Source organism: Drosophila mauritiana, chromosome 2R (genome assembly GCF_004382145.1).
Source record: "Drosophila mauritiana strain mau12 chromosome 2R, ASM438214v1, whole genome shotgun sequence".
In the NCBI taxonomy this organism is placed as follows: Eukaryota; Metazoa; Arthropoda; class Insecta; order Diptera; family Drosophilidae; genus Drosophila; species Drosophila mauritiana.
Window position 1 is genome coordinate 17,851,391 of NC_046668.1, and position 17,072 is coordinate 17,868,462.

Here is a 17,072-nt window from a genome sequence, read left to right on the forward strand (position 1 = left end):
TTCGATCCGATAAATACTATTCAGATTAAAAATCTTTTGTTTCAAAAAAAATGCCCCAAATAGTAGAGGTAAGGAATAATTAGTGGCTTGAATTTTAAGTTTAATGGTAGAACTCCAAATTCTTATAAAATGAGAATCACACCAATCCTTGTCTATCTATCATCCATCACATACCAAACACGCAGGTTGAAGACAAAGTTCCATAAAGTACTTGACTATAGTACTTAAACTATAGAGCGAGATAGACTGCACTGCAAACAAAATAGTGAGCAAAAAAAAAGTAGATCCTTCTCCGTGACAATGCATATTGCAGCATTGCCGTGACCAGGATTCGAACCTGGGTTACCACGGCCACAACGTGGGGTCCTAACCACTAGACGATCACGGCTATGAAGGCACTTGAATTTACGAGCGCCAATCGCGTTCATAAGTAGCTAGTATATGAGTGGCTAAGACTTCAAGCTGAAGCTGGGGCTATTTGCCTGCATTTCTTTGCTCCAAAACAACTCGTTTGTGGAGCAACTACCGCCTCTAATCGCAGCAATACCCAGACCAGCAACAACCGCAGCAGTGAAAGTCCAAAGCACTCGAGCAAGACAGACAAAGCCACAAAACCGACAAACCGTCAGCCGATAAACAAGATTTTGGCTCATAAATTAATTGGAATTTGCCAAGCCAGCACAAGTGGGCTTGCTGGGAGGCAGAGAGTGGGCGTGGCGCTGGGTTTAGCGTTTCGATTCAATTCGCTTTTGCTATCCGCATCGTTTTGCTGTACGCAGGGTCGAAAATCCGGGTGGTGGCAAAAGTTCCCAAAATAAACCACATATGAATAAATTTAGAACGCTACGAAGGAATTCATAAAGTTGTATTTCTCTAGGTATTTAAAATATTTAGTTATTTACTTTAGAGGTGCTAATAAATAATGTGATATTATATTGCTATCGTTTTCAGGTAAGTTTTCAACATTTATTCTCAATCAGATTTTACCTAAGATTAATTAAATTTATATATGTTTCGTTTCACCAAGTTTCTTATCTAACAACGCACCCCATAGTGATAAGAACATATTACTCTTATCAGGCGAAAGACTAAATATTATATATTATGATCAATTAAGCGGAAGGTGGAACAGATTACAGATAATAAATATGTAACTGAAAAAATATGCCACAACTACCATTTCATGTCGACATTTCGTGTGCAAACACGAAAAGTTCAAAGAATACTATAGCTACTGGCATTCATTAATTTCGCAATAAATAAAAGTTTTTGCAAAATTGATGTCTGTATTCACCTATAGCCGGGGATTAATACTTTGATGCACACTTGCGCTTCAATTAATAAATATAAAAGTCCGACATTTCGCTGGAAACAAATACAAATATGAATATACTCGAACTTTTGCTTTCATGAAACCATGAACAGGTTTGGATTGCCGGTAACCAAAGCTCGCCAATTTGAACTTGTACAATCCAGTTTCATTATATTTTGAATTTAACGATAATGTAATTACCCTCAAGTGCAGAATTATTTCAATGGCAGTTTTGTTTTTATTCTGGCCACTTGCAAAACACAGTTGTGTGTGTGTGTGGTGGAAATCGTCGTCGTTTTGTGCCGTCGAAACCCTAAAAAATTGAAAAGTATTTACACGAAAGCTGCCAATTCAAATACACATTCCCACACTCGCCAAGTCCTTATACAAATATTTTGTTGTGAAATTCGTGGCCTGTTTTTTGAATATAGAAAAAACTGGACGCTTTTTGTGTGCGGTGAAAGTACTTGCGCTCCAATAACTACACAAAGGTTGTGATGTGGGTTGGTCCGTTGGGAATCCGTAACAAAGTCCAGTTCGCATTCGCGAAAATATTTTTTTATAAGTGGCATATTACTTTCTAGGGTGTCCTTTTCATGTGTTGGTTAGCGGGCTTCGCAATCTGAACGATAATCGGCGGGACACAAAAACGTGTCATTAAACATCTGAGATCTTTGAACTTTGCACTAAAATAAACCGGATTTTGTATACTATAACCATTCACGTGGGTGCCAGTAGGTCTGCCAATGCCATTTTTTTGCGTGTGGCATCAATAATGTGGCAGCCATATAAAATGTGGCCAGGAGCACGCCAAGCCGTAGTCGGCCCTAAAATGTTGCTCGACACGGACATGGCCAGTGGAGTGATCCGCTCGCCATATAGTTTTGACATCCCTCACGCCTTTATCTTCAACGAATCGCAGTTTGTGGTGCCCAAGTTCTGTGGTCCCTACATGGAGATAGTGAAGCACTTCGCTGAGGTGTACCACTACCAGCTGTTTCTCGATCCTCTCGAGAGCTTGCCCAAGAAATCGGTGGTGGAACAGGACATTATCAGCGGCAAGTACAACCTATCGCTCCATGGGGTTATCATTCGGCCAGAGGCGACCAGTGAGTTCTTTAACGTCACGCAGCATAGTTATCCCCTGGAGCTGATGACGAACTGTGTAATGGTACCCCTGGCTCCGGAGCTGCCCAAGTGGATGTACATGGTGTGGCCGCTGGGCAAGTACATCTGGACATGCCTCTTCCTCGGCATCTTCTATGTCGCGCTCCTGCTGAGGTATGTGCACTGGCGGGAGCCAGGGAATGCCACCCGATCCTACACCAGGAACGTGCTTCACGCCATGGCCCTCTTGATGTTCAGTGCCAACATGAACATGTCCGTGAAGCTGAAGCACGCCTCGATTCGCGTCATAATCTTCTACACGCTACTCTACATCTTTGGTTTCATCCTGACCAATTACCACCTCAGCCACATGACGGCCTTCGACATGAAGCCGGTGTTTCTGCGGCCCATCGACACCTGGTCGGATCTGATACACTCGAGACTGCGCATCGTTATCCACGACTCGCTGCTGGAAGAGCTGCGCTGGCTGCCGGTGGTGAACACCTCGTCGTTGGATCCGCAGTTTGATGCGCGCAGCTGACAGGACTACCAGGCCCTGCTGGCGAGTCCATCGCGTTCCTACGCCTATGTGGTCACCCAGGATGCCTGGTTGTTCTTCAACCGACAGCAGAAGGTGCTCATCCAGCCGTACTTCCACCTGTCCAAGGTGTGCTTCGGCGGCCTCTTCAACGCCCTGCCCATGGCCTCCAATGCCAGTTTTGCCGGCTCCCTGAACAAGTTCATTCTGAACGTTTGGCAGGCGGGTTTGTGGAACTACTGGGAAGAGCTAGCCTTTCGGCATGCCGAGCAGGCTGGCAACGCGAAAGTTTTCCTGGACACATATACGGTGGAACCACTAAACCTGGAGTTCTTCAGCACGGCATGGATTGTCTTATCCGCGGGAATACCCATTAGTTCGCTGGCTTTCTGTTTGGAGCTCTTTATCCATCGACGAAAGCAAAGACGTCCTCAGTATGAACGATTTGAGTGCTACGATTACTAACAAGTGGAAATATCATTGTACTCTATTATCAAGGGCTTAGTTATCATAATGCTTAAATGGGGATATTCAAATAGGAGCTGCGGGAGGTAATGTATAAGTTTTCCCATGGGAACAATTAATAAGAAATATATTGTGGCAAACAAATTAACCTGGCTTACAAATCGTGTAGCGCTTCAATTAATTCATGGAGCTTCTAGGACGAAGTCATGCGGTCATCGTTTCGGATTTGCCTTTTCTTGTTGACCACATATCATACGAGTTATGGTTGGAACATGCAATACTTGCTCAATCTGTTAAGTCCATTCGCTCGATTGAATGTGTTCCAGGAGATCGTATGGTTCGTAAGTCCGCATCAGCGATTTGACCAAGTAGATGAGTTCATCAAGCGCATTGACGAGGCCTTTGAAAAGACGGCAACTCAGACGGTGGTGAATAATAATACCGAGATGCGAATGATTCACTCGTCGGCGCGAAGAAACCATATGAGCTTTGTGTTTACCACTGGAGCGGAAGATCCCATAATGCAGGTGTTTAGTAAAGTTCTACTTGGACGCCACTTCTACTTCTCGATGGTAATATATGTGGACAAAGTGGGTGAGATGCAGCCGATCAACGACCTTCTGACCTTTGTCTACAACCAGCAGTTCTTCAACTCTATGGTGCACTTCGAATCGGAGGAGGGTATCAACCAACTCTTTGGGGTCTCCAAGTTTCCTGTCATGAGTTTCGATAATCGCACCGATTTTATGAGGTACATCGGAAAAATGTGGAAGCAGGTGCAGAATGCTCGCTCGGATGTAGGCGGCTTCGGATTTACGACACCCTTGCGACAGGACCTGCCACACTTATTTCAATCGCAAGGACACTATGATGGGAGTACATACCGGATAATAGAAACCTTTGTGAGTTTTATAAACGGAAGTTTTAAGGAGCTTATAATGCCGCCAGACGGTCTCGGTGGGCAAGTGATTAATATGAAGGATGCCCTGCAGTTGATCCGTGAACGCAAGATAGAGTTCTGTGCCCATTCCTACGCCTTGTTCATGCCCGACGAGGAGCTGGAGAAGACTTACCCATTGCTGGTGGTTCAGTGGTGCCTAATGGTTCCGCTCTACAACAGTGTCTCCACCTACTTCTACCCACTTCAGCCTTTTGCTTGGAATGTGTGGTTCTTTGCACTGGGAGCTTTGCTGGCACTGATTCTTCTGGAGCTGATGTGGCTCAGGATGTTCGGTGGTTGGTCAGGTTATCAGGGCGCTGTACTAAACTCTTTTTGTTATATCATCAATGTGCCCATCGAGGGACAGCTACAACAGCCCTGCCTCCTTCGATTTCTTCTTCTGGCCACGGTGTTTTTTCACGGATTCTTCCTTTCCGCCTACTACACATCCAATTTGGGTAGCATCCTCACGGTGAATCTCTTCCACGCCCAGATCAACACCATGAATGACATAGTGAGTGCCCAGTTGCCAGTCATGATTATTGACTACGAAATGGAATTTTTGCTAAATCTGAACAAGGAGTTACCCCAGGAGTTCCTAGAACTGCTGCGACCCGTGGATTCGGCAGTATTCTCGGAGCACCAAACAAGTTTCAATAGCTCCTTTGCCTATTTCGTCACCGAGGATCACTGGCAGTTCCTTGACGAACAGCAGAAGCATCTGAAGCAGCGACTCTTCAAGCTAAGCTCCATTTGCTTCGGCTCTTACCACCTGGCCTTTCCCCTCCAGATGGATTCGTCCTTGTGGCGGGACATCGAGTACTTTACATTCCGCATCCACTCTTCGGGACTTCTGAACTACTATGCTCGCAGCAGCTTTGGATCTGCCCTCCATGCAGGCTTGGTCCAACGAATGCCGGACACCCAGGAGTATACATCTGCTGGACTGCAGCATCTGGCCATTGCCTTCATCTTACTGCTTGTGATGAGTTTTTTGGCCGGGATCGTGTTTGTCCTGGAAATTCTTTCCAGATGAAGGTTTTATCATAACATTTTGACTTATTTCTAAATGGATTTATTTATTGCGAAATACAGTGCATTTTTTATTTAAACCTAATTTGTTAATGTAAATTCTGAGACTGTTTTCAAAGTGAGAATGCTACAAAATCCTGCGAGATTTTTGGGATACCACTGAAAGTTCTGTTTTCATGTTTCCAGAGAGGATATTTTTCTTGGATCATAACTTCATAAAGCGCCTGAGAAATGATCTGGGCTTGCGGGTTATCCGTATAGCAGGACGACGTTTGAAGGTCACATGCTGGTGCCACTTCATTTCGCCCGCAAAAGCCAGACCGGCTAGGATCAGACCCAAAGTCCAGGTGCGCAGAAGGCTGGAGAAGAAATCCAGGCTGAGAGCCATCGGCTCATCGTCGAATAAGTGCACCTTGATGCGGTGGAGATGCACTGCCTCCCAGAACGCCTCGCGCTCCCAGTGGCTCATAAGTCCCGCCTGTTGGGCTATCATGATGTATTCGGTCATCACGGAGCGCATATGAGAGTCTTTGTGGAGGGGGAACACGTGGTAGAATGGTCCCTCGCAGATTTCCGTTAACCGGAAGATAGGCTTCCGAAGATGGAGTTGCTGCAGGTCCAGAAACCGCCAGCGATCGCTGCTCACAGTGTAGCCAAAGGAGGTGTTGAATGGATCACGATGCAGGTCCAGCATGTGCTTGTCCACCAAGTCCACCTGGTGCAAATAGCTTTCTGGATACTGCAGCGGTGATTTGGCCATCCTGTCATACTCAATAGCCAGCATTTTAATCCTCAGATTGGCCTCCACCACATCCTGCACAGTGTTTATTTGACGCACCGGCGGGGCTGTGGTGAAGTAGCTGGTCATCCGCGAAATGTACAAGTTCGATGTGACTATTCCCCAGATAGCCAGCAGAATGTAGAGATAGCGCATACGCAGTGTTGGCGTGCGGATGATGAAGGTGGGCACACTGTAGGTCAAAGTGCAGATGGACTGTAGGAATGCGGCACTGAGGTCACGTGGTCTCAGCGGTGAACACAAATAGATAGCCACAGTTATGTAGAGTGTGAATAGACTGATCAGTACCCAAACATTTTCCTGAAGAGCCTCATGCATGTACTTATCTGCTGGGGATTGATTTCGATAGGGCACCATGATGCAGCAGTCGTTAATGCCAATGGGATAGCTATAGCTGACCACGAACTTGGTGGTTATTTCGGTGAAGGAGTGGATCAGAGTCTCGTACACCCCCTGCGACACCAAGTCCAACAGGCTCGTCATGTTCAAATAGTCATCTGTCACATTGGCGCTGGTATCCACCAGAGTGGCATTGACGAATTCCAGGAAACCCAGAAACAAATTCCCACTGGTGCCGTGGATGAAGTTCTTCTCGTAGCTGTTGGTGGGCCGATCCGATTTAAACACCCGTGGCATATCGTACAGGATGGGGGTCCTCACCAAATAGCCCTTCATGTTCTTGGCATATTTGTGGAAGAACTCTTCGGCTCGCCATACGCCCGTTTTGTTAACAATCGATGGTGTGGGATAGGGATCCAGTATAAATACATTATCCTTAATGGTAACCAAAAATGTGTTGATGAACTGCTTCCTCCACACCCAATCGTAGACATCCTTGATCTCCGCCGTGAAGTGGGCGAGTGACTCCGGATTGGTCTCGAAGTCACGGCTCTGTAGGCTGGGAAAAAGGACGAATATCGTCTTCAGCCAGTGAATTCCCTGTTGATTGTGGGAAGCCAGCTCCATGATGGGATCGTCCTTACCCGTAGTGAAGACCATCACCAGCGATGGAGTGCTGATGAACTGCATCATGGGTATGCCCAGATGGTGCTCTCTCGTTATTATCAAGTTGGGCGCCATTGGAAAATAGGTCCAGAAATTGTGGAAGAACTCCTGCGAGTCCTTGTTATTCAGGTCTAGCCTTTCGGATATATAAAAGATGAAGTTCTTAAAATGGTACAGCTGCGTTATTCTGAAGAACATTTCCAAAACGAACATGTTGTTGAGCAATGCAATGTTATCGGAACCATTGTTTGGGAAAATGTTCCGTTCTTGGAGTATAAGTTCCGCAGCACGATTATCCATATTTGTTCGGCGACTGCCAGTGGGCAACTGTCAAGTTGAAGGACGTTCAGTTCTGCCCTTTGCATGTGGGCCCAGTTAACAGCGAAACGTGCCAAGTATTTATCACCAGTTTACTGGAGTTACCATATATCCGGCTAGGACAAAGTAAACGGCAGTAATGACAATTTATATTGGGCCAGGAGCGGTTAAGGGGTTTTATGTTGTATCTGTTAAATATAATGTAATTTAAATATACTTATTTCTCGGAGTTTATGTGAAAAAATAGTTAATTATTTTTTACAAAGCTGTCATATTTACACTTAATTACCATTTCCCCTCCTTGCTTAATTAAACTTTGGCGCTCCTGGTGCGAAATCCGCTCGACCAGCTTATTAGCTCATAAGGCCCTATTGCAATTTTATCTTAAGTGCAAATCGGGCATATTTAACATTTCGCGGTTTATGCGACAAGGGCCATATAATTGGACAAATAGGTTCTGGTCATGCGATGGCGATGGTGAAACCTGCGGCTGCGTCCCATCGCTTTGTTTCCACCAAATGCACGGACTCGAGTGGAGCCAAATTAGGTTCGACAAGGTGGGAAATGGTTCAGTTTAAACCTTAATTCGATCCATGAATTTTAAATAGCTTTTATGGTGCGCTAAAAGCACTTATGGAAAAGAGAAATTGAAAGTTTAACACTTGAATTAATGGTGAGCTTAATAAATGTATCGGCCATAGCATAAATTGCATAAATCGAACTGAATGATTGGAAATCTTCTTCAATGGCGTGTAAAATGGTATTAAATTTCAGAGCGTGGTCATTTCGCATGAGCAGCTATTGAACAATGTCAAAACTAGGAGCATGTTGCACTGCTCATTAAAATTTCATAGCTGCAAAACTCCATAATTGACGCAAATGCCACGAGCTCGGTGGCAGCCACGAAGGCTTATCAGGCCGTTTCTTGGCATTCTGGCATTCTGGCATTCTGGCATTTGAGGCCAAATAGCTGCCTGGTAATGCAATTAGCCACGCGTTCCCACACACACTTGCTGCTGCGCAAGCACGAAAGCAGGGCAAAAGCAAAAGCACAAAGGCACAAAGCCATCCGCAGTGTTTGCGGCTTAAAATATTTATGATTGATGCAGCCGATGGTTTTTCCCCTTTGCTGGCTCTAATGTCCTATTGACAGCACGGATTGCGTTGCTTTGTTTGCCCGATGATTTGTCAAAAGCGTTGTAATTTAACGCTCTCCTCCTAACTCGTGTTTAAGTCCCTTGCCAAGGACTTCAAGGATGCACAGTGCGTGGGAAAACAACCAGCTGGTCGATACCTGAAGCTATGCTCCCCTTGTAAGTGCTTTGAATTCCTGGCCAAAACTGCCTTTTCATTTTTGCTGCGTTTTTGCCAAGTTCCCGCTGTTTATTTTTGGCGCCGAAAGCAATGAAATACATTAAGCCCTATTTGTGGGCCTATACAATGGGTGAAACATTTTCCTGCATCACCTTGGATTTTTAAATGATAAATTATTCTTTACAGATGTCTAAAAATATTACGTGCGAATAGTTCGATTGGTTGAATCTACAATAAATTAAAGTGCGCAAATTATTATAGATGATTGCGTCTTATTAGTAAATTTATCCAGAAACAGTTGCACAGAATTGCAATTTAAATTATCAATAAAGTTCTCGTTATTGGCAATTAGTTGCCACGTGAATAAGCCCCAAATGGAACGCAATTGACTTTTGCAAAATTGTCATAATTAAATACACTTTGAAAATGGCATTTGTAAGTGCCAACCCACTCGACACAATCTGATATTAAGTTATAAATTTGCCATCCAGCGATGCCCCACGGGCGCTGCTCACTTTTTTTTCGTATGTATGTTTGCCAGTATCTCATTTCAGCTTTTTTAGTTACACTTTATTTCTCAAACAGTGGGCACGAGTGTTGTATGCTGTGTGGTTGGGTTCGGGATGGTTGGGAACGGGTATATTGTGTTTAAAAGTGGGTATGGGGACGTGTTTTTGCCATTTCTAAGCGGAAGCGAAATGTGCGAGAGTAGTTGAAAGCCCTCGAGTTGTTTCGTTGCCGTTGCTCATGTCAAGTGCCAGCTGCTGCCAGCCCCCCGAAACTTCAACCCCCAACCCCAATTCCAAGCGCCCACCTTCAACCTTCAGCCTCTGGCAGCGGACCACGCCCACTACGACAGCTGTGCCTGCACTTTCGACATTTAGCGCCGCCCACATGGTTGGTTACCTCCCGAGAGTCCAGGCTCGCCCACATTCATCCGCCACCCAACACCGAACACACACCGCCCACCACCCACCACCCACCTGAAAACCCCAGTGAGCAGGTGCATTTGACTGGCACCACAGCATGTGTACCTAGTGTTGGCGCCAGCAACCAACTGTTAAGCGAAATTACCGCAATCTCCGCACGTCGAACACTTTTTAATGCTGAAAAATGTATTTTCTAATTTTCCCTCCTTGCCCTTGTTGTCCTTGTTCGTGTTTTTCCTCTGGCCGAACGGACGGACGGAGGGACAGACAAACGGACGGACAGTCCATCGGTTGGTTGGTCAAGTTTATTTGGCTTTGCCAGTTTTCGGCAAGGGAAAATGGCAGGTGCAAGGAACGAGCCTCAAACTGGCCGGCCAATGTTAATGAAAAGTAATTATTTTTGCTCCAAAACTTTAAACTGATATTGCGAGAAGCGTAGACTTTGTTGAGTATGTACTCAGTTGGCGTCTTAAAATTGTATCTGTGGCGAAATTTTAATATAACTTGGCCAAGATGACGGTAAGCTACGAGCTTTCAAAGAAGACAATTTCCGCAATCTTTGCTGCAATGAAAAGTGGGGTGGAAAATGGAAAATGGGGTAAAGATGATTTGCAGACATTGTTAAAATTTGTGAACCGTGGAAAAAATGCATAAAGAGTTTGAGCCAAAAAAAAAAATGGTGTGCTACTTTATATAGAACGTAAGTCAAGAACAGATGGTTATTTAAAAAATGAGGTAACTTTATTTTATTATAAAACAGGACCTTAATGGAAAACCGTTTTATATAAGCTCTCCTTTTTAAATAACCATTCCTTGGGATGTCTTAAGTTTAAACCAATACACTTTTTCCAAACCGTTTACATTGCAACTTGCTTTCTACTCTCTGTGGCGTTTTAATTAAGATGGAACAAGTCTATTAACAAAATTAAAAGTAAAAACGTTTAAAGAATTGCAACACTCCGACGAAGTTTACCCACTTAGCCAACTGCCTGGCATTTTGGCAGCTGCCAGAGATTTCCCTCTATCTGTATAATTTAGCCATTTTATGCAGAGGCGGCAAAGTAGAAAGAGTAGAAAAAATAGAAGCGAACGCGAAAAACAAGGAAAAATCACTTTGTTTTCATGCCATTTTGCCCAGCTTCTGGCCTTTTGCCTCATTATCTCACTTGGCCGAGAATCGTTGGCCAAATGAGTCGAGCTGAGCGAACTTCCCGGCTGCTCCGCGCATTCAAGTGCAACTTTCGGTGTGCAATAATAATGTTTGCAATTAAACTAATGAAGACATTTGCCTCCGCAGCCACCAACCATTCTAGTCAAGTCAATTATAAGTTGCTTTTCTGCCGGAAAGGCAATCTCTTTCACATTGACCACCCAACGGGGCCACCACGTTGCAATCTGGCCATGTTAAGTGCCACGATTTGACAGTGAACAATATTAATTGTCTGCATTTTATTTGGTTTTTGCTTGTTTGGCTTGGACCTGTCCCTTCACATCCTTCACATGACAGTTCGGATTGCACAACAATATTAATATTTAAAATGAAAAGAGAACCTGAAATTCCGCAACCAATATCCAAAACCATCTTTGGAAAAGTACTTATTTTTTTCCAAATATTAAAGGAACTAAAAAGGTTATTATGTTTAGATGATGAACATCATCTGTTTCCTGCGCTTAAAAACTCACGACATTTCCACATTTTCACCGCGTATATTTGGTTACAGATAACATATTCAGTACTTTATGCACTCCCCTCGCTGGAACGTGTATCTGTGGAATGGAAAACCACTGCTATAACAGCGCTGTTTGAAAACGGGCGGAATGAAACCGAAGCGACCTCGTGCACCATGAGGATATGAGGATGTCACCAGCAAAAACCCAGCTCAGCGGAACCCCATAACCATTTCGCAGAGCAAAGGAAAGTTTTTACCGCACTGATGTTGCAGTTGCAATCACCCGGATTTTGAACTTCAGATTATCCGACGCGCAGCAATCTCCTGGGGCAGCAGTCAGCGGGAGATATTTGCGAAATTGGTTTAAAAATTGCACAATCCATAATATAACAAATAAAGTGGTGTTTTTTTAATTTAATATTTTATTTTTATTTACTTTTGTCGCGTTTGAATTTGGTTTTTCGGTTGCTGTTACAATATTTGTCTGCATAGATTTTCATAATATTTCATTTCTCTGTTAGTTATTGTTTTTGGGGTACCGGCAGTACCTTGTTCAGATTCCTTGAATCCCCAATTAGCCTATATGCATTTGGAATTACATTTAGAAATGTATTTAAACGGGTCTGCTTGACTTGCATTTGTCTTTTAAAGTTTTCTCTTTGGTTTACGGATGGGGTTCTCCATTGTTTTAATGCTTAGTTTATTAAAAGTTAAATAAAAGTATAACTAAATTATTTCTTTACAATTAAAATCATGCGCCAACAGTTCAAAAATGCGTTAGCCTTAGTATTTCGGTTACCATAACTTTCTTGTATTATTCGTTAAGCATTTTATGTTAATTACAATCTTTAGCTAATTTGACACATAAAGCGGAAAACTTAACAACATTTTGTTGGTTGAATTGCAATTTCTCGTGTTAGTTTGCAATGTTCTTCGATAGACACTTACATCTAGCTTTAATAATTAGTATTTATTTTTAACATTTACTCCATCCTTACTGTTTCTGTTTTCCTGTTACGTTTACTGTTACTGTTATTTACCATTTAAATTTTGCTACTAATAAAATATACTTTATATGCTATTCAATTTACTCGATTTATGCTTGTATACACTCTAATTGTAAGTACGATTCTGATGAGCGACCCCGCAAAGTCGGCCGAAAGTTGGCCACAAAGATAGATTATGGTTTATCTTTCGCCCAATGCTCCTTTTAAAATATTCTCGTGTTAGTTAGGATTTGCCTTCTATCTGTACTTTTATGTTTAGTTTTTGGTTTTTTGGTTTTTCGGTTTAGTTTTTTTTAGTTGTTTTTAACATGGTGGTATTCTGCAGTCAGCGTTTAGAAGAGCTTCTCTTATAGTGATGGCATCGTTGGTGAGACACATGATATATCTAAATATCTATACATCTGCTTGGAAAGGGGCTTGTATAGTTCTGGTAGAGTAGCTGGTGGGTAGTTTTGGTAACTCAAAGTGGTGCCGGCAGGAATGAGTTCAAAAGCTTGCTAATAGAAATCATATCAAGGGTTCGGGCAGAGTTTTCCGGTGAAAACGATTGTGTTTCGACCCCCTGGAAGTGGATCTGCAACGGCTGCTATTAAGGTTCATTTTAGTTTTGGCTTTATACTCGACCAGGTTGCACCACAATTTACAATTTGCCTACTATTTATTAATTTATTAATTGTTGCACTTTGTCATCGTAGCTATGCATTGTTCTTTGGTTTACGTAGTAGCAACATTGAAAAAGTTGTCCAAAAGGATTAGCGTATTAGTATTATGTTGTATATATCTACACGTATGTATATAGGTTCAATAGTTATTCATGCGCTGGTATATAAGTATGTATAATATCTGTGTATATGCTGTATATAACTATCTTGAATAATACATTCATATGCGGCATTTACGGCCCGATCTTGTATACCCTATCGTAGATTCGTAATACGTTACATACAGTCACATACATATAGTTCGGTTTTGGTTTAGTTGTCGTAATTATGTATAGTTGTTGTCGGTATGTATATGCACTATGTATAGATATAGACACAATTTGTTCACAATTCTCACTAAGTTTATTTAGAAATAGAGGCGGTGGCTTTTACTTGGACTCCATTTACACATTTAGTCAGTTAAACGAATAGTAAATAAACATTTCAATATCAATTTCAAGTTCAATATCAATTGCAATTTAAAATGCAGAAACAGCAAGATAGAGTAAGGCTCTGGCGGCATGAGTCGAGTCAAAATCGTTGACAGCGGCAGCCCACATAAGTATGCTACGCTAAGTTACCTACGAGTAAACTACACATTTCGCGTGCTACAAATACGCTAACGAAATTCCAAAACCATCAACAAAAGCCGTGGAATTTAACACAGTACATATGTATACAATTCATTTCATTTCATTTTGTTAAATTTGATTTTTTTTCTGTTTGCTCTCGTTTCCCCCAACTGTTTGTTAGTATAGCAAAATCACATTTGAATCTCTTTTTGTTTTGTGAGAAAAAATCTAAATCACGTTTTTCAAATTGCTTCGTTCAACTTTTATACAATGCTGCGCTTCTCTGGCGTAATCAAGTTCAGATATGTGTGTTTTGCCAGCCAGTGTGTTTTTTGGTGGATTTTTGGGATGTGGCGATTAGCCCTTTAAAGTGCATTTATTACATATGTATGTATGCTCTCGTATGTCCTGCATAATTTGGTGAACTCACAAAAGTAATTGGCTTTTGGCTGGCCAAAGTGACTCGAATTGCACGTGGATAATGTTTTAGCCTAGCTTAGATGTTAATAATACATTAATATGGAGTAATTATGCCTAATTGCCATGTATATTACACAACTACAGTTAAGTTTTACTTTGAAATTGACATTAGGATCATTCTTCTTGGCGCTCGCATAACAAGATGCATTTGGCCGAACTTCGACTCGCTTAATAAATGTATTTAAATTAGGCCATTCCAAATACACTGGAATTGTAAATAAAAGTTCGTGTGGTGCAGTTATGTCTACTCGTAATTCTATCTATAATTAGGTATAAGCAGCTATAGATCTGCATTAGTTATTGTGCACATTTCTAAATAATTGAAAGACAATTGACACTAAGCTTTTATTCTTTCGGCTTTCAAGCACTGTATTTCCAATCACTGAATTGGTGTTATTTATTGTTATCGTTAAGGTTTATGTTTCTATTTGAAATTTTGTTGTTTGCATTATTGTGTTGTTTAGCTTATGCCTACAATACATTTATTTAGTTGTACACATATGAAAATAGAGAATGATAAATCGGTAAATCACTTTGCGAAGCAAATTGAGCAACTTATTGAGAATGATATTTCGACTTTCCATTTGACTTATGGACCCATTCGTTATTCATTTCATACGAGTATTCCTATAAATAATGTGAATTTTATATCTTAGATTTTATACAATTCGTGTGCATTTACCGCTATTATCTTACTGCAACGTATTTATAAAAATACAAAACAAATTTTACAAAGCAAGCGAATTTGTGCATATGTACACATTCTATGTGGTAAATGCATGCGCTTTAGTTTCAATAACTTTACAAACGAGATTCAACAGTTTAATTTACAATTATGTGCTTCGGTATTTACAATTCGATTTCGCGTAATTTTGACAATATAGACTAATTTTCAGTTATCCTTTTTATTTTATTTTAGCAAGAACATATATCAAGGCTATATGTTAAATTTGATTATGTGTCATGTGGTTGCGAAATAAAATTGAAACTCAAGTTAATCAAAAAGTATGTCAACTAAAGTTTGGTCCCTTTTCATTTACCTTTCAAAATGTAAGACTCAGTGAAGAGTGAATTTGAATGCTGAAGATGTTTTGTGGTAGATAAGCTCTTTAGGTTTATTCCAGAGAAATGTGTCCCTTAATGAAACGAAGCGATGGCAAATGGTAATCGATGGAGCCGCAGTAAACGCAATTTGGAAACCCGGTGAAAATTCGAATACAAAGTGTAGGCCACAAACAAATTGATTTAACTCAGGCAGCTTCCACGAACTGCCAACTTTGTACGCAATTTCGGGAGCAATTTATTTATTTTAACTATTTTATTTTCCTTTCGGTTTGGTAGACAAACAATTTGGCGTTTGTCATGGCTGCTGAGTTCCAGCAACTGCCATCAATCAATGGCCACAGCACAGCGGACATGCGACATGCAATTTAACGCCAACTGCAAGGCAACAAAAAATAGTGGCACACAAAACATGACTGAAATAATATTAATCCCGGTAGATAAATAAAGAAACAGCTGCATTTGTACTTGGTCCATTGTTGCGGTCTCAACTCCTCCACTCAAAGGGAGCAAATAGGGCATAGATAAATACACGCTTCTGCTATTAAGAGGCTGCAAAAACAGGCCGAGCTAAAAAGGACAATTGGTCCAAGTCCTGGCTTACAACCTTATCCCCAGTCAAAGCCAAAGGCATCGGCCAGGGAAAAAGGCAATGCATTTTAAATGGAATATTTGTGTAAGTCGTTTGGTTTTCCTGGCCCGACTTTCTTCTTCCCTGGCTGGGAAATGAAATAATAGACAAAGGATTAGAGCGGACCAATGGTGAATCCTGCCGCTGCTTTACATAATGTGTTCGGCTTAAGTAAATAATTTATTGAGTCGCAAACACAAACAGAATCGAAGAGACACAAGGCTCAGGCATTTAGTTTCAGATTGAAGGGGGTCAATTGGGGCCAGCCAGGATATGTGGCTCCATCCAAGTCGTTTGATAAATGATTCTCCTGCCACCCAAGATTGACCCTTTCTGGCTAGCAATTTTGTTCATCTTGCAGCAGGGGTCGCATTTTAAAAGTTCGTCCCTAGATTACACTGGCTACCAGCCGGCGGTCAGTTCTTTTAATTAAACATTGTTAAATGCAATTTCACAAAATCGGTCATGCGGAAAATGATTGGAAAAGCGGGCCCACGGCTGCCAGTTAACCAGTTTTAAAAATGAAGACAAGCCAAGTTTTTAAACGTCTTAAAAGTGCCAGCAACTGGGTTAAAAATGGTTTAAAGCTAGTTCGCTTTTGAAATGAATTTAAAGGAGGGTTAAACCTATTTTCATGTTTAAATATTTCGTGGAGTCTCGCATTTATCTGCACGCTATCAGCTTTTATTGTTTATTTTGTTTATGCGAGGCATTGAATTAATTTACCATGGGCTGCAGTTAATTAGGTTATTTCGCAGATTATTCTATTTTACAGTTCAGTGGGCGATAATTGTTTTTCTGCGATTTTCCTGCCACATTTTAAATCAGACCAGGCCACAAAGAGTTCCACTGAAATGTGTCAAATGAGATTTAGCTTAAATTAAAAAAAAAAATGTTAACTGATAATTTATACTCAAATATTAAAAAGCATAAAGCATTAATCAAAAAATATCCTAATAAATTACTCGACACTTTTGCTTAACAAACATTTACTCATTATTTGAACTGTATTCAAATAAAATAATTGGCTTTCATTTAACCTCGACCTTCAATGTGTGTGCATTACTTAGTGAGTTCAACTAGTTAGTTAGATTACTTACCACATGCAGCAAGCAACTGAAAAGTGGCTAACTAAGTGTGTATCCAACAAATTAGCAAAACTATCTTATGGAACGAAATTAATTTAAATG

General features: G+C 41.4%; 3 protein-coding genes and 1 non-coding gene across 4 annotated transcripts; 2 read left to right on the forward strand and 2 right to left on the reverse strand.

Moving 5' to 3' along the window:
- Positions 1-316: 316 nt before the first annotated feature.
- Positions 317-388, reverse strand: Trnah-gug. Its single transcript has one exon. It is a non-coding gene; the product is annotated as a tRNA-His (tRNA).
- Positions 389-1,571: 1,183 nt separating this feature from the next.
- Positions 1,572-3,770, forward strand: LOC117137582. The gene is made up of 2 exons (XM_033299087.1): positions 1,572-2,912; positions 2,964-3,770. Exons 1-2 carry the CDS (start codon positions 2,088-2,090, stop codon positions 3,420-3,422), a joined length of 1,284 nt encoding a protein of 427 aa, XP_033154978.1. The 5' UTR covers positions 1,572-2,087; the 3' UTR covers positions 3,423-3,770.
- On the forward strand, positions 3,614-5,474 carry LOC117137581. Its single transcript, XM_033299086.1, has one exon. It carries the CDS (start codon positions 3,629-3,631, stop codon positions 5,396-5,398), a length of 1,770 nt encoding a protein of 589 aa, XP_033154977.1. The 5' UTR covers positions 3,614-3,628; the 3' UTR covers positions 5,399-5,474.
- A 125-nt stretch (positions 5,475-5,599) lies between these two features.
- On the reverse strand, positions 5,600-7,498 carry LOC117137580. Its single transcript, XM_033299085.1, has one exon. The coding sequence runs from the start codon at positions 7,496-7,498 to the stop codon at positions 5,600-5,602; it is 1,899 nt and encodes a 632-aa protein (XP_033154976.1).
- Between the last annotated feature and the right edge of the window lie 9,574 nt (positions 7,499-17,072).